Source organism: Loxodonta africana, chromosome 10, assembly GCF_030014295.1.
Source record: "Loxodonta africana isolate mLoxAfr1 chromosome 10, mLoxAfr1.hap2, whole genome shotgun sequence".
Lineage (NCBI taxonomy): Eukaryota > Metazoa > Chordata > Mammalia > Proboscidea > Elephantidae > Loxodonta > Loxodonta africana.
The window spans coordinates 104879968-104904446 of NC_087351.1; the positions used below are offsets into that span (position 1 = coordinate 104879968).

Below are 24479 nucleotides of genomic sequence, written 5' to 3' on the forward strand. Positions count from 1 at the left end.
AATGACTCTCGGTGAGGAAGTGGAGACACGGAACCATCTTAAATTGTTAGTGGCAAGGTAAAATGATGGGGCCACTTTGGAAAACAAACTGACAGTTCTTCAAAGAGTTAAACATAGAGTTACCATAAGACCTATCTGCATACTCAAGAGAAATGAAAACATATTTCCAAACAAAAATTTGTACATGAATGTTCATAGAAGTATTGTTCATAATAGCTAAAAAGTGGATACATCTCAAATTTCCATCAGCTGAATAATGGATAAATAAAATGTGATATCCAAAATGTGATAGAGCCATACAATGGAATATCATTCATCAATAAAAAGAAATGAAGTCCTGATATATGCTACAACATAGATGGACCTTGAAAACATGCTAAATGAAAGAAGCCAGTTATAAAAGACTACATAGGATTTCATTTATATGAAATATCCAGAAAAAGCAATTTTTTTTTTATAGAGACAGAAAGTAGATTAGAGGTTGCCTAGGTCTGGGAGTGGAATTGGGGGAATTTTTTTTAGCTAAAAGGTCTTTTTTTTTTAGCTAAAAGGTCTGGGCTTTCTTTTTGGAGTGATAAAATGTTCTAAAATTGATTGTGGTGATGGTTGCACAACTCTGTGAATGTGCTAATAAAAACCATTGATTGTATACTTTAAAAGGGTAGATTGATATGTGAATTATATCTCAATAAAGATTTTACAAAAAAAAAAAAAAAAATGAAGGGGAAAGAAAGGCATTTTCAGAGGAGGAAAATCCAGAGAATTCATTGCCAGTAGACCTGAACTATAAAACATGCTAAAAGAAGTTCTTCAGGCTGAAGAGAAATCACAGCAGATGGCAATTTGTATTGACAGAAAAGAATGAAGAGAAGTGGAAACAGTAAATATGTAGGTAAATAGTAAGAAACCATATGTATTTCTTTCATTTTTTCCCTTAATTTCTCTAGAAGACATATGACTACTTAAAGCAAAACACTGGATTGTTAGGTTTAAGACATATATAGACGCAATACTGTGAACTAGCTCTTTTTAAAAACCATGTCCTATAAGGGAGAGTATCCTTCTTGTTAATAGCATATCACAGAATAAAATAAAATGTAATTACCAAAGTTAAATTAAAGTGGAAGATGCCAGTATATGTACTATTTATGATTTCCAAACTGGGAGCAAGTCCTCCTGATGTAAACACGCTTAGAATTCCCCTTGAAGGAACCTCATCTTCAATTTGGAAAAAACACTGGATTGCCTTTATGGAACAGAAAACAGAACAAGTAGTAACAATTAATTTGGTGGAGAGAAGAATATGATACTAATCTAAAAGTGAAGAAAAATTTGTGGAAAGTAGGTGCTGCTAAAGACTGTTATTTTTAATAATTTTGATCTCTAGCTAGGAAAAAAAAATCTTTCAGAACTCAGTAGCCTATTATGTTAATATCATGATAGCTTTCGACTGAATCATTAAAACAATCTTTTCTGTCACAGAAATAGGTATAAAGTTATTATGTTTAGTAAACAAAGAATCAAACTGCATGCTATCACATGCAGAAATTCCCATTTTTCTAAATCATTATTTTGTGTCTAAATAATAAGGGAAGCAAATGTATAAAGCAAAATTCTCTTTACTGCATTTTATTGGATATTTTCCAGTTTTGAGAAGATATATAAAAATGTAACAATAAAAAAATGGTGGCTTTTACTGAAAACCAACATGAAACAGGTAAGAGTTTTATCTCTTTAGTTCTAGTGGTTAAGATCACTTTGGGCAAATTACCTACCTGAGCTTTAGTTTCTGTATCTACAAAATGGAGAAACACATTCATTCCAGAAATATGTGCTAGGCCATTACTATCAGTTAGGTGCTGGGGATATAAAAGTGAACAAAACACAAAAATCCCCCCTCCTCATGGAACTTACATTTTATTGGAGGTTGGCAAGGAGGTAGACTAAATGGATGAAATTTGTAGATGGATGAATGGATAGATAAAAAAATAGAACAAAGAAAATTATAAGAATAAAACCATAGAAGGGAAATCTGGAGTACTGGGGTCAGGGAGGGGAGCTGTAATTTGGAACAGGGTTGTCAGGAAAGGACAATAATAGTACTTACCTTACAGAAGAGTAAATGTGAAGATTAAATGTCACAATGAACAAAACACTTTGAACAATGCCTGATACACATAAATACTTGATAAATACTAGGTATTATTACTACTAATACTTCTACTAGAACTGTGACATCACAACTAGCCAAAAAGTGGGCTATAATTCCCTTTTTAAGAGGACAAAACAGAGGGTCAAAGAGGTTAGGTAGCACACAGACCAGAAGTGGCAGGAGACATCAGCTTTGCAGGTCGGTCTTCCTCCAAAGCCTATTCTTTTCCCAGAATATATAATCACAAATATAACATAAAAGGCACTTTTGACTTAATGGGCATGCATTTCACAATTGACGTAAGTAAAAAACTAAATACATGTTGGTATATTAAAAGGAACTGGGGACTAAGTCAAAGTGGATTTGGGGATAAATGCATTTGTTCTCATGGGGTGTTTTTCATTGTTTTTATTATACTTATCATAGATTTTTGGGCAATCTGTATATTTTTATTTACTATGTTTTTGTTGGCATTTGCCACATGGCTGTCTTAACGGTATTTTTAATTTTGTTGTTGTTTGTTGTCTCCTGTTATTTGAATCAAAGGAATCAAGTTTTTCCTTACCCAGAGTGACAACTGCAATGTGGTATTTGTCATAAAAGGAAAAGATTTTTTCTCAAGGTCATGTGAGGTAACTTTCTTTCTCTAACAGGCCACATCTGTCAAACTTCAGAAGTATAAATCAGTCCCATAAAAAAAAAAAAAAAATGAAAATCCTTACAGCTGACTTTTTTTTTTTTTTAAATGGGAAGGAAGCATAATTTTTTTCAAAAACTGAGCAAAAATACCTAGGGTACTCAATGGCTAAATAAAATATTTTACCTGATCCACGGAATAAAAAGGACATAAAAGATTATTATTTACAATGAAACCCATGAGAGCTGAAACTCGCCGGTACTGCCTTGTTTTTCCGGGTCTTGGAGTCTTACCACTTTTCTATTACTCCTTTTAATGGAAAATATTTGAGTTTTCCTTCTCTGACAGGCTCCGGCTTTTTCAGGTTTTACTGAATATAGAATTTCCCCTCCCCAAGTCTGAAAACAGTAGAAGGTATTTGAAAATATGTAGTACAGTGGTGGTATTGGTTTTACACATGGACTTAAAAGGACTTTGAAGGGTCAGTAGTACATACTATTATTGGACCTTACCAGGTGAGATGAGGAAAGGTACAACTTGAATATTTCATTCTTTTTGGGGAACTCTTCACTTGAACAAGCAAAGTATCTCTCCATTTGACCTAAAATAATACAGAAACATATATGTTTTAGGTCATCAATAGAACTTCCATTGAAAGACTCATATTTTAAAAACTGACCAAGTATTTTTAAAGGAATAAGCATTATAATTACATATTTTAAATTCACTTTAGATAAAGTTCAAACCTTCTACTTCTTTTTCTCTTTAAAGATACACCATTGGGACACTAAATAGGAAGGGTTGGCTGAAGCACTAAAATAAAACACACCACATACTAGGCCACATGATGCGACAACGTCAGGGGTGGCTAAAAACCAGTTCTCCACTCTTAAACTTCTCAATCTCAGTGAAGGCATGACAGAGTGAGGCATTGGAGACTGGAGAGAGAATTAATGTTTTGATACAGAGCTGTTGACATGACAGTGACCCCTCCTCCAAAAGGGCAGGGCTGGGGGAGGACCTCATCTCTTTACTTGAGTCGGAGGAAAGAGGTTTTTGACGGGACCACTCAGAAATGTAACATGTATCCGTGGCAGTTTGGGGCACAAACTCTGACTAAAAATCTAAACAGTGAGAGATGATTTGGGACGTGTTGATAGGAAGGAGGGGGCTGTGTTGGGGGTTCTACACGACCGCAGTTTGCTGGTGGTCCAAATGTGGACCACTTGTGAGAAAGAACTAGCCTAGGGTCATCTAAGGTTTTGTCCTCAAAGGTCTCTTGAGTGGCAACTGGCTCTCAGCAGAAAGGATTAGAAGGCATAGCTGGATTTTTAGGAACTGAGGAAGGAATAAATGACCAATGGGAATGGAGAAGTTTCTGCCCTTTTTAGGACTGCAGTTGAGAGATCCCCAATAATGTAATGTGGGGGGGAAGAGGGGTGCTCTGAAGGACTGGGGCAAGAGGCCAGGAGTCTGAGAGTCATCTTTAGACATCTGCTGAACCCAAAAGTGCTGGTGTCAGACGCTCCCCTCACAAGCAGTTAGGTGAGAACTATGCCACTCACCTGGACTTCTCCTTCCCCTCCCAAAACCCCAGAGCAGAAGAGTCAAGCCCCAAAGTTAGCAAGATGGTGAGAAGGAACCTAAGCGCTCCATGGGGAAAAGGGAAAGCCGATCTAGATCCTTCCCTAACTGCAGGTTTCCCATCTGCACAGGCCCAAACAGGAAGAAAGGAAGAAGATTGGATTATAAAACAAGAGTTAAGTCTTGACTGTTATGTGTGTTTGGACATTTTAATTACAATTACAATGTGATGATTTTGTACTTTGAAATGACTGGAGAACCGTTTGAATTACCTAATTACAACCCAAGAAGCTATGGGGCCTGCCAGAATATTCATTCTGGTATAGAAGAAGAACTAGTACCACGGAGTGGATTTAAATGGGAAACAAAATAAATTTACTTTACAATTACATATTAGGCATCCTGTATTTTTTTTTTTATGAACAATGTAACAGTTTCAACGTTATTCTTAAAATCGTATCTGTGTAACTATCACAAACTGCTTTAAAATCTCTCTCAAGAGGTTATAAAGTTAGTTTTCAAAGTACTTCCAACCCATACATTCACTTTGCCCATACCTGCCAGTGCTACCAGATCTACTTTTTAAAGTTATGATTTGATTCTAAAACGACTCCTCTGCTTAAAAATCTTCACTGACACCCCATTGCCTAATGAATAAACTCCTTAAATGGGAGAGAAGCTTAGAAGAGGGAAATGTCTTTTGGGGAACATACTTTGGGCCAGATGCTGGGCTTACATTTCATCTTACTAAATCCCTGCAGTACCTTGTGCCATATGTATTACTGTCCCCTCTTTAAAGAAGGGAGAACCAAGACTTACGAAGATTAAGTTATCACTCAAAGGTCACCCAACTAACACCTGGTAAAGTCAGACTGGAACCAAGGTGTTTCTGTCTCGAACGGCCAGACAATCTCTAAAAGGCCACGTCCCTCTTTCAGACTCTCTGCACACAACCTTACACTCCAGCACCTCTGCAGTGCTCAATGAGATTCCCTCTAATCCCATTTTCCATCTCAAATTTTAACACCTTTTAAGGTCTGGTTCAAATATTGCTTTCATGTGAAGCTTTTTCTAATTCTTACCTCAGAGGGAAACCAGCCAATTTGTCCTCTGCACTTTGACATAATTTTATAAATTATGTACTTGACCAACAGGCCCCTTTGAGCTTGGGCCATGAAAGAGGAGGCAGGAAAACACACAAGAAATATTGCACAGAGAGAGAAGGAGAAGCAATTCCCAATCTCTGTACCTTTGCCTACATAGGCCCCTTTCACAAAAGTTCTCAGATTACAGTTTCTCGTGTATGTTTTATAATAAAATACAAAAAGATCTACATTTTATAAGTCTCTGAAGACCTCTTTAAAAGTGTTACAAAGCAAAGGCGTCACTTTAAGGGCTAAGGTCCGCTGACCTAAGCAATGATGTTTTCAATCACCTCATATGTATGTGAAAGCTGGACAATGAATAAGGAAGAAGAAGAATTGATGCCTTTGAACTATGATGTTGGCAAAGAATATTGACTATACCACGGACTGCCAGAAGAATGAACAAATCTGTCTTGAAAGATGTATAACCAGAATTCTCCTTAGAAGCAAGGATGGTGAGACCACGTCTCATATACTTTGGACATGTTCTCAGGAGGGACCAGTCCCTGGAGAAGGACATCATGCTTGGTAAAGTAGAGGGTCAGCAAAAAAGAGGAAGACCCTCAATGAGATGGACTGACGCAGTGGCTGCAACAATGGGCTCAAGCATAGCAATGATTGTCAGGATGGCGCAGGACCAGGTGGTATTTCATTTTGTTGCACATGGGGTCACTATGAGTGGGAACTGACTCGATGGCACCTAACAACAATAACAACAAGGAAGGAAGCACCAGAGAAGTTACATTTTCAATAGTATGTGACTTTTTTAAAACAAAAATCATGATATGTAGGGAAATGGTACAAGTGTAATCAATGATAGAATGTCTGCTCTAACTAGAATAAGAAAATCATTCTGGGACAAGTTTACAGAAACAGTAATATTTATAAAATTCATTCATTGCACTATTCAAAGTCACACAATTGTAGCAATGAAGTTGAAGCCAGAATCACCAAAAGTGCTAAGCGACGTCATAGGTGAAGCTGGATGGGAGTGACCATGAACGTCTTTTGTAGCTGATACACTAGGGCTTTGCATGGTTTTGCTGGTATACAATGGCACCAAACCAAAACCAAACTCATTGCTGTTGAGTCAGTTCTGACTCATAGCAATCCTATAGGACAGAGTAGAACTGCCCCATACGACACTGTAATCTTTATGAAAGCCAAATGCCACATCTTTCTCCTGTGGAGCACTGGTAGGTTTGAACTGCTGACCTTTTGGTTAGCAGTGTAGTACTTTAATCACTGCACCACCAGTGCTCATATACCGTGGCAAAGTACTTAAAATTTTTTTGAATTTAAGGATGAATTGTGGATTTTTTCCATTACCAAGTGTTGGGGGGTGGAGGGGAAAGAGTTCCAATTTCCTGACCTTTCCTGAGATGACAAAGGGCTGTCAAGACTGTGCTTCCTGGCAGATATCATAAAAAAAGAAAAAATCAGGACTTAATCTGTCCTTTCCAATTAAAGGTGATATTTAATATAAAATTAAATGCTTTAAAAAATGTATGCTATGGAGAGAGCATTTTGAATATAGGCATTTGGAAATACTTGCAATATATGATTTTTTTTTTTTTTGCCAAAAATCTCATAAATATGTCATCTATAAAAACTCTCAGATCTGAACACTTTAAAAACTTGGACACAGAATTTTCTTACGTGATTGGAATCTTCCAGAAGAAAAGTTTCAATGGAGTTCAGAACCATTTGTTTAAAATGGAAAAAAATACAGCTCATTGACATGCAGAAGGATGGAAACTTACTAAAAATTTTTCAATAAAAACCTTTGCAAAATTTGGTAGATGGAATTGAAAATGAATATCATGATTTATTTAGTTAAGCCAGCATGTACTTCAATGTATTCAATCACATTGTTCTCACCAAAAATCTTATAATTGTAACAATCTCAAGAATCTCAGCAAAGAGTTTTATAATGTTAACAGAACACTTTATAATAATTTTCAAATATTATTTCATCATTTTTAATCCCTTTTTATATCCTATTTTTTGTGGCCACCACTTGTCTGTCAGTTTGTCGTACTGTAGTGGCTTGCATGTTGCGGTGATGCTGGAAGCTATGCCACCGGTATTCAAATACCAGCAAGGTCACCAACGAAGGACAAGTTTCAGCAGAGCTTCTGGACTAAAACAGACTAGGAAGAAGGACCTAGCAATCTACTTCTAAAAAAATTGACAAATGAAAACCTTATGAATAGCAGCAGAACATTGTCTGGTATAGTGCTAGATGAGCTCCTCAGGTTGGAAGGCACTAAAAGACAACTAGGGAAGAGCTGCTTCCTCAAAGCAGAGTCCATCTTAACGAAATAGAGTAAAGCTTTCGGAATCCTCATTGCCTGTGTGGCATGACTCAAAATGAGAAGAAACAGCTGCAAACATCAATTAATAATTGGAATATGGAATGTAGGAAGTATGGATCTAGGAAAATTGGAAGTTGTCAAAAATGATATGGAATGCTTGAAGATTGATAACCTAGGCATTAAAGAGCTGAAATGGCCTGCTATTGGCCATTTTGAATCAGATAATCATATGGTCTACTATGCCAGGAATGACAATTTGAAGAGGAATGGCATTGCATTTGTTGTCAAAAAGAACAATTCAAGATCTATCCTGAAGAACAAAGCTGTCAGTGATAGGACAATATCCATATGCCTACAAGGAAGACCAGTTAATATGACTATTATTCAAACTTATGTACCAACCACTAATGCCAAAGATGAAGAAATTAAAGATTTTTACCATCAATTGCTCACAAGCAAGTTCAAGCTGAAGCTGAAGAAAATTAAAACAAGTCCACAAGATCCAAAGTATGACCTTGAGTATATCCCACTTGAATTTAGATACCATCTCAAGAACAGATTTGATGCATTGAATACCAATGACCGAAGATCAGATGAGTTGTGGGATGATGAAGGACATCATACACAAAGAAATCGAAGGTCATTTAAAAAAAAAAAAAAAAAAACAGGAAAGAAGAAAAGACCAAAACAGAAGTCAGAAGAGACTCTGAAACTTGCTCTTGAATGTAGAGTGGCTAAAGGGAAGAAATGATAAAGTAAAAGAGCTGAACAGAAGATTTCAAAGGGCAGCTGAAGAACACAAAGTAAAATATTATACTGAAGTGTTCAAAGACCTGGAGTTAGGAAATCAAAAGAGAAGAACACACTCGGCATTTCTCAAGCTGAAAGAACTGAAGAAAAAATTCAAGTCTCAAGTTACAATATTAAAGGAATCCACCAGCCACTCTGTGGAAATCCTATGACACAGTTCTACTTTGTCCTATAGGGTCGCTATGAATTGGAATCAACTCGATGGCAACGGGTATGGTTTTTTTTTGGTATAAGCGAAATATTGGACAATGTAGGAAGCATCAAAAGAAGATGAAAGGATTACACAGAGTAACCATACCAAAAAGAATTGGTAGACATCCCACCATTTCAGGAGGTATCATATGATAAAAAACCATATTTAAGGAAGAAGTCCAAGCTGCACTGAAAGCATTGACAGAAAACAAGTCTCCAGGAATTGACAGAATACCAACTGAGATGTTTCAACAAATGGATGCAACACTGGAAGCGCTCATTCATGTTTGCCAACAAATTTGGAAGACAGCTACCTGGCCAACCAACTGGAAGAGATGCATATTTGTGCCAATTCCAAAGGAAGGTGATTCAACAGCACGTGGAAATTATCTAATAATATCATTAATATTACACATAAGTAAAATTTGGTTGAAGATAATTCAAAAATGATTGGAGCAGTACATCAACAGGAAGCTGCCAGAAATTCAAGCCAAATTCAGAAGAGGATGTGGAGTGAGGGATATCATTGTTGATGTCAGATGGATCTTGGCTGAAAGCAGAGAATACCAGAAAGATGTTTACCTGTGTTTTATTGACTATGCAAAGACATTGGACTGTGTGGGTTGTAATATATTATGGATAACATTGCAAAGAATGGGAATTCCAGAACAATTATGCTCATGTGGAACTGTACATAGACCAAACAGAAGTGGAGATACTGCATGGTTTATAATCAGGAAAGGTGTGCATCAGGGTTGTATCCTTTCACCATACTTATTCATTTTGTATGCTGAGCAAATAATCCGAGAAGCTGGACTATATGAAGAAGAAAGTGGCAACAGGACTGGAGGAAGACTCATTATCAACCCACATTATGCAGATGATACAACCTTACTTGCTGAAAGCAAAGAGGATTTGAAGCACATACTGATGAAGATCAAAAACTACAGCCTTCAGTACGGATTACACCTCAACATAAATAAAACAAAAATCCTCACAACTGAACCAATAAGCAGCATCATGATAAACAGAGAAAATACTGAAGTTGTGAAGGATTCCACTTTACTTGGACCCACCATCAATGCCCAAGGAAGCAGCAATCAAGAAGTCAAACAACGCATTGCATTGGGAAAATCTGCTGCAAAAGGGCTCTTTAAAGTGTTAAAAAGCAAAGAAGTCACCAAAGACTAAGGTGTGCCCAGTTTAAGCCATGGAATTTCCAATTTCCTCATATACATGCCAAAGCTGAACAATGAATAAGAAAGACAGAAGAATTGATGCCTTTGAATTATGGTGTTGGCAAAGAATATTGAATACACCATGGACTTGGTTGTGGGCGGGAAGGAAGGAACAAATCTGTCTTGGAAGAAGCACAGCCAGAATGCTCCTTAGAAGGGAGGATGGTGATGAGACTTTGTCTCCTGTATTTTGGACATGTTTTCAGGAGGGACCAGTCCCTGGAGAAGGACATCATGTTCAGTAAAGTAGAGGGTTACTAAAGAAGAGGAAGACCCTCAACAAGACAGATTGACACAGTGACTGCAACAATGGGCTCAAACACAGTAAAGATTGTGAGAATAGTGAAAGACTGGGCAGTGTTTCTGTCATACGTAGGTTCACTATGAGTTGGAAATGACTTGATGGCACCTAACAGCAACATTTTTTTGTAGGTTTATAAGGAACAGAATATATAGTATGGTAGTACATGTATATAATTTATAAATAAATATGCAAATATGGGGAAAACAAGTTTTACGTGTTTTTACTGATAGGGTGTGTCATGGATTGAATTGTGTCCCCCAAAAATATCTGTCAGCTTGGCTAGGTCATGATTCCCAGAATTGTATGATTGTCTACCATTTTGTCATCGGATGTGATTTCGCTATGTGTTGTAAATTCTATCTCATTACGAGATAGAATTCATTCTCATTATGATATAATGAGATGGATTAGTGGCAGTTATATTGATGAGATCTGTAAGATTAGATAGTGTCTTAAGCCAATCTCTTTTGAGATATAAAAGAGAGAAGTGAGCAGAGATACACAGGGACCTCATACCACTAAGAAAGTAGTGCTAAGAGCAGAGTGTGTCCTTTGGACCTGAGGTTCCTGTGTGGAGAAGCTTCTCAGCCAAGGGAAGATTGATGACACAGACCTTCCTCCAGAGCCGACAGAGAAACCCTTTGCTTGGAGCTGACCCCCTGAATTTGGACTTGTAGCCTACTAGACTGTGAGCGTATAAATTTCTCTTTGTTAAAGCTTGCAGTATTTCTGTTATAGCAGCGCTAGATGACTAAGACAGTGTGCATTTCCAAAAAAGACTAAAGACGTGATACAAACTAATGTGGTGGTCTTCTACCTGTTCTCTCTGCCTCTTATTTGTCCCCTCTCCAATTTATTTTACACAATGCTGCCATGTTAATCTTCTTAAACTATAGGTATGATATGTCACTGCTCTACCCAGCTATCTTCAATGGGTTCCCAGACAATATAGACTCAAGTTCAAATTCCTTACCTTGACATTCAAGTATCTGTATGATGTGCCACAGTCTATGTTCCCAAAATATTTTACTCCCTTTATCCCTTCATTCTAATCAAGCTGTACTATTTATTGCTGCCCTTACACACTCTCTGATTTCCTGCTTTATGGCTTTGCTCACTTGCCTAGGATATTATATCATCATAGAATACTCTTTCCTATATCTGCATATTCAAATATTACTCATCTTTGGGGACCAACATTGATTGCTGTCTTCTGTGTGGTTTTCCCTGATCCCCCAGCCACAAGTAGTTTATCCTTTCTCTGAACTCTCGTAAGTTTGTCTGTGCTTCTCCCCTTTTATATATCCACATACGTGTAATGTATTCTCTAGTAGAATATAGGAACTGGAATTGAGGTCATCCCAGAACTCATCCAATTCTGTAATATGCCTGTGAATAAAACATGCCCTGAATCCATCTTTCCATCCATTCAGTCAATAAATTTTTTATTGAGCATCTAATATGTTCTAAAATCCAGTCTGGGATGTTTCAGGGTCTAAACAATCTACACAACTGGCTATGGATTTGTCTGTTGTTGTTGTTGTTACATGCTGTCAAGTTGTTTCCGACTCATAGGGACCCTATAGAACAGAGTAGAACTGCCCCATAGGGTTTCCGAGGAGCAGCTGGTGGATTTGAACTGCTGACCTTTTGGTTAGCAGCCATGCTCTTAACCACTACGCCACCAGGGATCCATGGATTTGTCTAGTTCCTTTTAAAAAGCTTTCTACTATGAAAGTCTTATTGACTAATTTAATCCTTGTATTACTTTCTGAAAATTCTCTTCAATCTCAAGGTACTAGCCTTATAATTCAGTGTACAAACCATATTGTATACAATCATTCATGGGAAAAGAATTAAAAGCAAACAAAAAGTTTAAAATGCTCTTTAAACATTCTTTGACTTATAAGTGATATAATACCACAACGAGAAAATCTCTATGTACACACTGAATAACAACAGGTTTACAATTATATTATTAGAAATCTCTGGACCAGAGTACCATAGGTAACATTTAGGAAAAAATTAGAAGATAAGGTAAAGAAGTCCTAAAAGAAAAATATTTTAAGTATAGATGAGAACTCCTGAGAAGGAAATAGAGTTAAAGGGTGACAGTCTGAAACTTACCTTTATTATATAGTATTCCTGATGAAAAATCAAACATGTTCACAAGTAAAATCACAACATATAAAAGTGGAAACTCCATCTGTTGGAAGAAATAATTATTATTTCCATTCAATTACACTGAACATATTTTTTTAGTTTCTTTTGTGAAAAACAATTACAAAACCAAAACAAACAAACAAAAAACCAAAACCGTTGCCATTGAGTCGATTCTGACTCAAAGCATCCCTATAGGACAGAGTATAACTACCCTAAAGGTTTTCCAAGGAGTAGCTGGTGGATTCTAACTGCCGACCTTTTGGTTAGCTCTGAACTTCTAATCACTGCACTGCCAGGGATCCAGTAGTAAAGAAATCATCTCTTCCTTTAAGTTCAAAATATTTCCCATTATGTGACAAAAGTAGGCAACATAATAGTTGACCAAGCTTTACATTTACTCCCTAATTGGTATTACAAATATTTATAAACTAAATTACTGTAAACTAGAAAAAGAGCTGTGGCTCAGGTTTTTCTTCAATGTGGGTAACAGTTGGAAAGATATGATCAGTTACATACCTGCATATAACAGAATGTGATTTGACAAATACTTTGAGGGCAAAACAGCTGTGACTAGAAGTGATATGTTGACTGCATTGCTTTTGAGAGAGACAATGCACATGGGTCCTAGCATCCTTGCATATTCCTGCTGGGTATTGCAAGAATGCAAGGCCCTGGCCGCTCTTTAGCCAGGCCGTTGCTCAAGGCTGTTTGTAGCAAGCAACACTGATGGACGAGGTAACATTCCCCCTGGACAAAAGCAGTCTAGTTTCCATGGTGAATCTCCCAAACTCAGTGCCCCTCTTCTGTAATGCAGGCTACTACATGTGCAGACATCCATGATAGGTGTCATCTCCATGGGACATGGGGGGCATGGGGTCCTGGAGTGAGCATCGTGCTGACACTCTGGTTGCTGCTTTTGCTGTGAGTAATAAAGTCCTGTGTCTCCGACCCAGGAGTTTTGTGTCTTTTGCCAGCATCCAAAAAACAGTAACAGACTAACTTGCCAGCTTACAAGAAAAAATAAAACCTCAAATCCTGTGTAATTCTTGACATTTAACTAGTAAATTAAACTGATGTTTTGCCTCCCTCAAATTTGGCTTGCTTGGTTAAATACATTAAATGACAATAGAAAGCTCAAACATTTGTTGAATTTTTGAATTCATCATCCTCATCACATTGTCAGGGGAGGGCTTTTTTTTTTTTTTGTAATGCATTTTTAGTCATCTGAGAAAACAACTTGTTTTCACAAGGGAAGAGGAAACAAATAATATATCAGAGATTTACCGGCATGATGCTGCTATGTTCAATTATATTTTTTACGTAAGAATGAATTTAACATTAAACAGAGAAGTAATCAGAAATAAGAAGAGCTTTCCTTTTTTTCTCAAATCATTTATAAGAAAAGTAAAGAGATAAGGCACATATCAAAGCCATTATATGCATTTTTTTTTTTTTCTGAAGATGATTGACTTCTGTTTCTTAATCTATTTACCATCCTTGTCAGTCAGCAAGTATTTCTGACTGTTAAATCTTTGGCTTTAAAGTATAAAGTACAAAATAAATAAGCATTTCAACATGTTACTGTTTGTCTTTCATTTTAGTAGTCAAGCTTTGGAAATAGTGCCTTTACCAAGAAAATCTTATATTTTCCTAACATTAAATTTAAATGACATAACACCATTATTAGAACCTATCAGAGTTTTTCTCATTCATGACTTAAATGTATTATGCTCCAGTTGAATTCTTTCAGATAAATATAAGAGGATCTCTAATTTCATTTGAGTAGATTTGGTTGTATCTATCTTTGACCGAGAAACTAAAAACTTACTTTGAAAGGCTTTAAAATGCTTTCAACAAGGAAAAGGAACACGAGAGAGCAAAATTCAAGGAAAAGAGAGTCAGGGAGTGATCTATGGTTTTGTTACTAACTACATGCCCCCTTATTCTTATAATTTAGCCTATATATATATAAAAATTTTAATTTAGCCTATGTGTATATATATATATATTAATTTAGAGATAGAATGTACTTTAGAGTTGATATATGATACATTTAAGTAACATATTCAAAATCCAGGCAGAGCTGGGCTTAGGACCAGGTCTCCTGATACAATGGATCTAGTCAAGATACTCTCCAAAGATGTCACAAAGTAAAACTTCAAAAATTCAAAGATATTAAGTACCTAGTTATATTTGACTGGTCATCCCAAAACTGCTAAATTTGTCCACCATTATTCTACCCCATATATACATTATTCTGATTTTTCCTTCAATATCACAACTTTTCCAATTTGGTGCTACCTTCTTTCAGTATTCATCCCATAACTAGAGAAAAGGCCTGAGTACCAATCCAAGCTCTGCCATTCAGACGTTTGATCTTTGGCAAGTTATTTTAACTTCTTTGAGTTCATTTTCTATTCAGTAAAATAGGATAACAGCAACTTCACAGGGTTGTTGTGAGAAATGAGTAATATACTTAAAACACCTAAAAGTTACTTTATACAGAATAAACACTTGATAAATATTAGCCCTGAATCCATTTCTTTATACACTGCAACACCTTTTATCCTTGTCCTTATCACACTCTCCCACCTACTCACTAAAGCCGTTAAATTTCCCCCAGTTATTATTCTCATTTAATTATTATGAGTTTTATACAATTGTCAGGTACAAGTCACATATTTGGGCATTTTCTCTTCTCTGGTACCAAATAAACTTTGAGAATTGCCCAGAGAAGGAAGCTATCCCCTTCTCTACCTGGTTAATTTGTAGTTACTCCATTATAGAATAGTAGCTACATTGTAAATTCATACCACTAGGGGAAAAAAAAAAGACAACCAACAAAACCCATTAGTGTTGAATTGATTCCAACTCATAGCGACCCGGCTGGACAGAGTGGAACTGCCCCACAGGGTTTCCTAGGCTGTAATCTTTACCAAAACAGACTGCTACAGCTTTCTCCCATGGAGCTACTAGGTGGGTTCGAACCACTGACCTTTCGGTTAGCAGCCAAATGCTTTAACTACTGCACCATCAGGGTTCCTTACACCATATTACGGTCCTTATTTTAAAATTTCTTACTTTAATTCCCTCTTAATGGGATACCTGACTAGTTGTGCCTTTCTTTTTTATACTTTCCAAGCTTTCTTCCATATAGGCTGTGAAAGAAGACCCAAAATGAGGAGCCAGAGTTTTCACAGTTTAACAGGCCACTTACCTTTGGTAACAGCCAATCAGCTGCTACCAAGAACAGAGGCATGCTTAGAAAATCTAAAGGACAGGCAGTTGGAATTTCCAATTAACTGCCTCCTTCAGAGCACCAAAGGTCATTTTCTTTAAAAATCATTGAGAGGTGAAGTGTCTCCAAGCCTACCTTTTTTAATATAACATCCATCTAGAAAGTTTCAGAAACCTACATGTGACTATAAAATGCTGCTATCATCATGTGATTATTGAGTGCACAAGGAAAAATATATCTGCTAAAAGGTAATGCCAACCATGTGCAAGGAAGGTTAAGGGACAGCAGTTCGTTAAAGGGAGCTTCATAATTGTGTCTTGAAGAAGGGGTGGTATTTAAAAAAAAAACAGAGAGGGCCTTATTGCCAGGGGAAACACGATGAGTAAATACACAAAGGTAGGAATGCACTGTGTACATGAGGAAAACTGAATAAAATACCAACTGTTCTCCATATGGAAACCCTGGTGGCATAGTGGTTAAGAGCTACAGCTGCTAACCAAAACGTCAGCAGTTCGAATCCACCAGGTGCCCCCTTGGAAACTCTATGGGGTGGTTCTACTCTGTCCTATAGGGTCTCTATGAGTCAGAATCTACTCAATGGCAATAGGTTTGGGGTTTTCTTGGTTCTCCATATTCATCGCTGTGTGAATGTTCTTATATGTCCACTTAGTATCTGAAAACCCCATTGTCATTGAGTGGATTCTGACTCATAGCAATCCTATAGGTCAGAGTAGAACTGCCCCACAGGGTTTCCAAGGAGTGGCTGGTGGATTTGAACTGCCAGCCTTTTGGTTAGCAGCTGTGCTCTTAACCACTGGGCCACCAGGGCCCCACTCAGTACCTAGTGAGCAGAAAATGAACCTTTCTGATTTACTCAGTGCACTGACTAGTCGTGGACGGTCACAAAGGCTAAAAAATAATTTTTAATAATGATGATTAAATCTGTTTTACAGTCATGTTCTACTTCAGAAATCCCTTTACTTCACATGGGCATGTAAACCTCCTTTACACTCATGTCATGAAAAATACCCTGTATCTGAGTTAATCTTTTCATTGAAAAGCCTGTGTAAAAATTATTTTTCTCTCACCTTGGTGACCTTGTCCTAAAGAAGAAAGTTACTCCTCAACCTGAAATAATCTGCAAAACTAAAAAAATACATGTATCTTCTAGTAAAGACTCAGTTCCCAGAAACCTGAGGCTCTCTTTTTTTGTTACTTGCTACTCATGATAAAAAAAAATAGAAGATGATAAAGCTTTTGTCTGAAAGCAAGGTGTAGTTTTCAGTCTCTATAGACACTCTGTGATAAGCTGTTTCCCACACTGCATCAAAATACAAATGCCTATGCAATGTTGAAGGTACACATGATAGCCCTGAAGAAAATTATGGACCAGGTGACATTTGTTTTATTTGTCCTTCCTCATTTGCCCCCACCTGATGGCTCCTCCTCAATTTAAGGATTGCTTCCTCCCACATAAGAGTAGAGGATCTGCTTTCAGTCACAACTATTTATGAAGTATTGCTTGATATGAATGAGAACCAAGTATACTCCCATTTTGTTGTTGTGTGCTGTTGAGTCAATTCCAACTCACAGTGACCCCATTTGACAGGGTAGAACTGCTCCATAGGGCTTCCTAAGCTATAATCTTTACGGGAGCAGATCACCAGGTCTTTTCTCCTATGGAGCCGCTGGTGGGTTCTAAATGCTGGCCCTGTGGTTAGCAGCCAAGCGCTTAACCATTGTGCCACCAGGGCTACTTAGTACTCCCATTAAAAAAAAAAAAAAGCTCAAACCCATTGCCATAGAGTTGATTCCGACTCATAGCGGCCTTATAGGACAGAGTAAAACTGCTCCATAGGGTTTCCAAGGAGTGGCTGATAGATTTGAACTGCCAACCTTTTGGTTAGCAGCCACGTATCTGTAACAGTGGAATGAAAGATGTTCTTCCCTGAAAAACAAGTGGGGTATTGGGCATGTAGTTAGGAGATATTAGGGGACAAGGGAAGGTGCTGAGTGGAAAGAGGGTGACTTTGCTTTGGCTTTTGATGCTTCCTGTGTTGTTTAATATTTTGCCCATAGAATCCTCCAAAATTGCAAAACAAAGATTGAATTTTTTCTTCAGTTCTTTCAGTTTGAGAAATGCCAAGCGTGTTCTTCCCTTTTGGTTTTCTAACTCCAGGTGTTTGAACATTTCATTATAATACTTTACTTTGTTTCTCAATCTGCCCTTTGAAATCTTCTGTTCAGCTCTTTTACTTCATCATTTCTTCCTTTTTTTTTTTTTTTTGCTTTAGCTTCTCTATGTTCAAGAGCAAGTTTGAGAGTTTCTTCTGACATCTGGTTTGGTTTTTTTCTTTCTTTTTTTGTCTTTTTAATGATCTTTTGCTTTCTTTTTGTATGATGTCCTTGATGTCATCCCACAATTCACCTGGTCTTTGGTCATTAGTGTTCAATGAGTCAAATCTATTCTTGAGATGGTCTCCAAATTCAAGTGGGATATACTCAGAGTCATATTTTGGCTTTCGTGGACTTGTTTTAATTTTCTTCAACTTCAACTTGAACTTGCATATGAGCATTTGATGGTCTGTTCTGCAGTTGGTCCCTGCCATTGTTCTGACTGATGATACTGAGCTTCTCCATGTTCTCTTTCCACAGATGTAGTCAATTTGATTCCTGTGCATTTCATCTGGCGAGGTCCATGTGTTAGTTGCCGTTTGTGTTGTTGCAAAAAGATATTGCAACGAAGAAGTATCATGATGGTCTTGCAAAATTCTATCATGTGATCTCCAGCATCACTTCTATCACGAAAGCCATATTTTCCAATTACCAATTCTTCTTCTTTGTTTCCAACTTTTGCATTCCAATTACCAGTAATTACCAATGCATCCTGATTGCATGTTTGATCAATTTCAGACTGCAGACGTTGATAAACATCTTCAATTTCCTCATCTTTTGTCTTTGAATAACAGTCGTATTAACTGGTTTTCCTTGTAGGCGTATGGATATTATCCTACTACTGACACCACTATACTTCAGGATAGATCTTGATTAGGTTACATTTTGTGGCAAAAGTGATGAGCTCTCACTCCTATTATTACATTTCATTATATAAGAAGATTTAGCAGACAGGAGAGATTCTCCTGCTAGCCTTGAGGAGGCAACCAGCCATGTGGTAAAAAGTCTGCTGAGAAGGCCATGTGGCAGGGAACTGCAGGCTGCCTCTAGCCAGTAGCCAGTAAGAAGCTAGGGCTCTTAGACATGTAAGCCAAGAGGAGATGAATTCTGCCAACCGTCTGAATCAGGTTAAACAAAATCCTTCCCTAGTCAAATCTCCAGATGAAAACTCAACCCAGCCAATACCTTAATTGCAGCCCTGTAAGACCCTAAGTAAAGAACTTAGCTAACTTGTGTCTGAACTCCTGAGCCATAGAAACTGTGAGATAATAAACACGCATTGTTTTAAGCCACTACATTTGTGATAATTTGTTATGCACCAATAGAGAACTAATAAGAGATCAAAACAATGATTTAATTTATCTCTAAGTTGAGACTGCCACCTCTCCTTCCTCTGAAGCAACAGGAAAAAGAGGTTACTCTACTGGCTCAGATGGATTGATCCTGACTATGAAGGAGAAGTTCAGTTGCTATTATACAATGGAAGTAAGGTAGAGTGTGTATGGAATACAGGAGCTCCCCTACGGCATCTTTCAGTACTCCCATGTTCTGTGATGAAAGTCAGTGGAGATTACCATAACCCAATTTAGGAAGAATAATAGCCTTTACAAATTAAGGATATTCTCTCATGAAAGCTGGAGGACAAAAGGTGAGATATCAGCCATTTTGGGATCTTGCAGATATAATCAAAGTAGAACTTTGAATAGATTCATTCTGGTTCAAACCCCTGCTGACAATTTGCATTTCCACGTTAGATATACTGAATCAGAATCTACATTTTAACAAGATCTCTAGGTGATTCTTATGTATAATAAATTTTGAGAACCACTGCTCTACTAGTGGTTCTCAGAATTAGTCCCTAAACAGCAGTATTAGCATTGCCTGGGAACTTGTTAGAAATACAAGTTCTCAGCAGGAGTTCAAACTGGAACTAACCATGTAGAAGCTCTGAATCAAAGACCTCTGCATTTAAATTATGGTGTTGGCAAAGAATATTGAATATACCATGCACTGCCTGAAAAGGGAACACATTTATCCTGAAGAAGTACAGCCAGAATGCTCCTTAGAAGCAAGGACGGTGAAACTTCATCTTACATGCTTTGGACATGTTATCAGGAGGGACCAGTCCCTGGAGAAGGACACCATGCTTGGTAAAGGTAGAGGGTCAGCAAAAAAGAGGAAGACCCTCAATGAGATGGATTGACACAGTGGCTGCAACAATGGGTTCAAACATAACAATGATTGTGAGGATGGTGCAGGATCAGGGAAAAATTACTAGGCCTCTCTAACCCCCAGTTTTTTTTAATCTGAAAAAATGAGCATAATGCTACTTAACCTCACCCAGTGTATGAGTACCTGTGTGTATGTGTGTGGGTGGGAGTGTGTATACATATATAAACACTTTTACTTTCCCTTACATAAATAATAACTTACTGCACACCTTGTTATGATCCACACTTTTGAACTTAACAGTACATCTTAGATCTTCCCTTATAACTGCCCTATTCTTCTTTCATGGCTGCCTATTATTCATTGTACAGATGTAACATAATTTATATAGCCAGTCACCTATTGATAGGCATATCAGTCATTTCCAATCTTTTGTTATTATAAAGACTATTTGTATTCTTGTCCATATGTCAGTTCACGCTTGTGTAAGTACAGCTGTAAGATAAATTTGTAGGAAGAAAATTGCCGTGTTAAAGGAAATATGCATTTAAAATTTTGATCAAAACCCATTACTGTCGAGTCTAATTCCAATTTACAGTGACCCTAGAGAAAAGAGTAGAACTGCTCCAGAGGGATCCCAAGGCTGTAATCTGTAACTGAAACAGTGGCTGCAACAAGGGGCTCAAGCATAGCTACGATTGTGAGGATGGCACAGGACCAGGAAGTGTTTCATTCTGTTGTATGTAGGGTCACTATGAGTTGGAACCAACTGGACAGCACCTAACAACAATGACAATCTTTACAGAAGCACTGCCACATCTCTTTCCTGTGGAGAGACTGGTTGGTTCAAACTGCCAACCTTTCAGTTAGCAGCTAAGCACTTAACCACTGTGCCACTACAGCTCCTTAAAATTTTGATAGATGATACTTGTTATAGATTGAATTGTGTCCCCCTAAAATATGTGTTATATCGTAACCTCTATGCCTGTGGTTATAATCCCTTTTGGGAATGGGTTTTCTTGTTATGTTAGTGAGACAGGATTAGTGTAGGGTATGTTTTAAATCAATCTCTTTTGAGATATAAAAGAGATTAAACAAGGTAAGTGAGAGCAACAGACATGGAAGAAGAGAAATGCCAAGGCACATGAAGACTGCCCAGGAGCAGAAGCTCGAAAGAGACAAGGACCTTCTCCCAGAGCTGACAGGGACAGACAGCCTTCCTCTAGAGCCAGCACCCTGAATTTGGACTTATAATCTCCTAAACTTTGAGAAAATAAATTTCTGTTTATTAAAACCACCCACTTGTGGTATTTCCGTTATAGCAGCACTATATAACTAAGACAATACCAAATTACCCATCCCTCCTGTCGCTATGAGTGGAAATCAACTAGGCAGCAAAGGGTATATGATGTACTGTTGTAGAACTTTACAGTCCCACCATCTATATCAGAAAGTGCCACTTCCCCCACACTCTCACCAACAAAGTACTATTATGTTGTGAAAATATGTGTCATTAAATTTTTATTGATCACGGTACATACTTCCTTTTCTTTGAATTGTTTATTCATAGGTTTTGCCTATTTCTCTGTAAGTTCTTGATCTTTTTCTTATTGATCTGTAGACATTTTTATTTGTAAATTAGTCCTTTGTGAGGTCAATTACAAAAAAATAAAAAATTCCTCATCTTTTCTTTGTCTTTGAGTTTTTTTAATAGTGATAGAAATTTTCTGTAGTTGAATGGGTTTTCTCTTTCATCTGGTAATTTATGGTTTAATTTTTTGATGTAAAATCTTTGATTCATCTGGAAATCATTTTGGTAAAATCTGTAATCTGAACTTTTTTTTTCCCATATGGCTACCAGTTGTCTCAACGCCATTTACTAAATAATCCATTTTTTCTCCCCTGTTTTGAAATAACACCTTCATTTATTTGCTGTGTATATTCGGTCTGTTTTGGGATGATCTAGTCTGTTCCACTGAATTGTTGATTCACTTCTGTGCTAGTACCTCATTTTAATTATTATAGAATATATTTTTATATCTACTACAGTTAATACTCTTTTACTACCCTCCTCTTTTTAGAATGTTCCTGGTAATTCTTACTTTTTTTGTTTGTCCATATGATTTTAAATAATCGTCTTCTCTCATTTGAAATAAAAACAAAAATACCCTGTTGGGGTCAGCTGGATTAATTTAAAGAGAATTGACATTATGATAATGTGGCATTTTCCTCTTCAAATGTGGCAACATTAGACTCTGTTAATAAGGAGCCTTGCGATCTTAAGTAAATCATAGCCATATGGAAAATGAGCAAATAAAACTAGATGATTGCCTTGGTCTTCTCTCTAACATTCATGTTGTCTCAAGGAAGTGGTTCTGAACCGGGGTGGTTTTGTACCCTGTGGAACATTTGACAATATTTGGAGACATTTTGGGCTGTCATAACTGGGGGAGAGGGTGCTATTGGCATCTCACAAGTTCAGGCCAGGGATGCTGCTAAACCTCCTGCAATGCATGAGAAAGCCATCCTTTCTTAGAGATACAGTTACACATAAGCTGAAGAAATTACTGATGGTTAGAGTTATTAAACACAGCAATGTGTTATTGAAGAAGACTAACATATTCTCTAAAAACCTTAAAAAATAACATAGACTATAGATGCCTTTCTGTATAAGATTTGGAAGGACCTATTCTAACTGGATCTGGAAATGTTATGTGGGAGAACTAAGCACCTAACCAAGGAGCTAAAGACAGGGAGGAGAACAGGGGCCTAGATCTTAGCAGGTTTGACATTATTCTGAAAAATCAACTCTCATCCATATGTTGGGATTCAAATATTCTAATGTCACATGAATAAATCTGGATTCATAAGGAAATACGTCATACACTTAAATATTTTATCAACTCAGATAAGCTAACTATAAAGAGTTTTCTCTTACCCTTACCTGCATGTCATTTGGGGAAACCTTTTAGCAATCAGACCACAGAAAAGAATAATCTTGTTGAGTGTGTTATGAGCTGATCAGAATATATGTCTAGATACACCTCTCCTCCAGCAATCCCCCAAGAAATTTCTCTTACATGTGTATTAACCTACAGATACAACTTTGGAGGCCAGTTTTCCCCATCTAAGATTGTACAGAAGCTAAAACAAGCAAAAAAAAAGTTTCCCCAAATCACATGCAGGTAAGGGTAAGAGAAAACTAATTATTTTATAGCTAACTTATCTGAGTTTATAACAAAATTTAAGTGTATCACATATTTGCTTATGAATCCGGGTTTATTTATGTGGCAAGAGCTAAGATGATACCATACTTAACTTGGACATCACATTCTTATTGGACAAAACCTGTCACACCCTTTTTAAACAAAGAGTTGGCAATAAAATCCAGCATATTGTGTAACTAGTCAATATTACATATTGCTCAGAAAACTCTACACTCCCAACAGGAAATTCCGGGAATAAAAGGGTTTCTGAGTTTTATTATCAGTCAGGTGTCCTATCCCCGTAACCGTAATATAGGTAGGCCAAAATGAAAACATTCATTCCTGGATTATTGATTTCCCTGAAAGTGATTCAAGAACCAACTTAAGATTTTTGAATTTGGTCTGATGTAATTAATTCTCTCTCACGTTTGGTATTAATATATTAAACCGTGCATCAGATAATCCCCTGAGGTGCTTAAAACTTTGAAAGACCAGCTGCTGTCACTTGAAAGTTAGGTAGCATCTGAGATGGAGCTCAAGGTTTTCGCCTGAGTAACTTGCCTGAGATGGATGCACTGACTGAGCAGAGGGCGTGTATCCTGTTCTTCACCCAAGTCTTGCCCATCAGGAATCAGGCAGAAGGAGGCATAGTCTCTCTCTGATATCTTTGGTAGATTTACTTATTAAGAAAAGAGCCTAGATGCAGTCTACCACAACTATTATGACAAGGCACCTCAACTATCTGCTGCCAAGTGACAAATCAGTAAGTGAAGAGTTTTGACTTTTCAGATCCAAGGTCTCAAAGCTGAGTACTTACTTGCTGTCATTAATACAACTACCAGCAGCAAAGCAAACAGTTTAAGCTATAATTCACATTGCTTATGTTACTAAGTGAAAAGAAATTTTTACCCGAGTAATTTTTTTACCCATATTATCGTGTCTTTCACCCCACAGTACACTCTACATCATCAACTGGAATAGAATCAACATTTATCGAGATTCTACTCCAAAGTTTCCAATATGTCTAAGTAAAATGCCTTTATTCTTGAAGAGGAGAGGGCAACGGAAGGCACTGATTCAAATGAAGGTTATTTTACTGCCACTTGTAGTATTTTAAAAAATAATTTTTAAAAAGTTTCCCTTTTTTT

The 24479-nt window shown here is 37.2% G+C and overlaps 1 protein-coding gene across 1 annotated transcript in view; it reads right to left on the reverse strand.

The window, feature by feature from the left end:
* CATSPERB (cation channel sperm associated auxiliary subunit beta) overlaps nucleotides 1–3635 on the reverse strand; it is a 110831-nt gene extending 107196 nt beyond the window's left edge. Inside the window, exons 1-3 of the mRNA XM_064291860.1 lie at nucleotides 3626–3635; nucleotides 3302–3390; nucleotides 1106–1246 (exon numbers count right to left, since the gene is read on the reverse strand). Of these exons, the coding sequence (XP_064147930.1) occupies nucleotides 1106–1246; nucleotides 3302–3390; nucleotides 3626–3635 (240 nt within the window). The remainder of the gene's footprint in view (nucleotides 1–1105; nucleotides 1247–3301; nucleotides 3391–3625) is intronic.
* Nucleotides 3636–24479: the final 20844 nt, after the last annotated feature.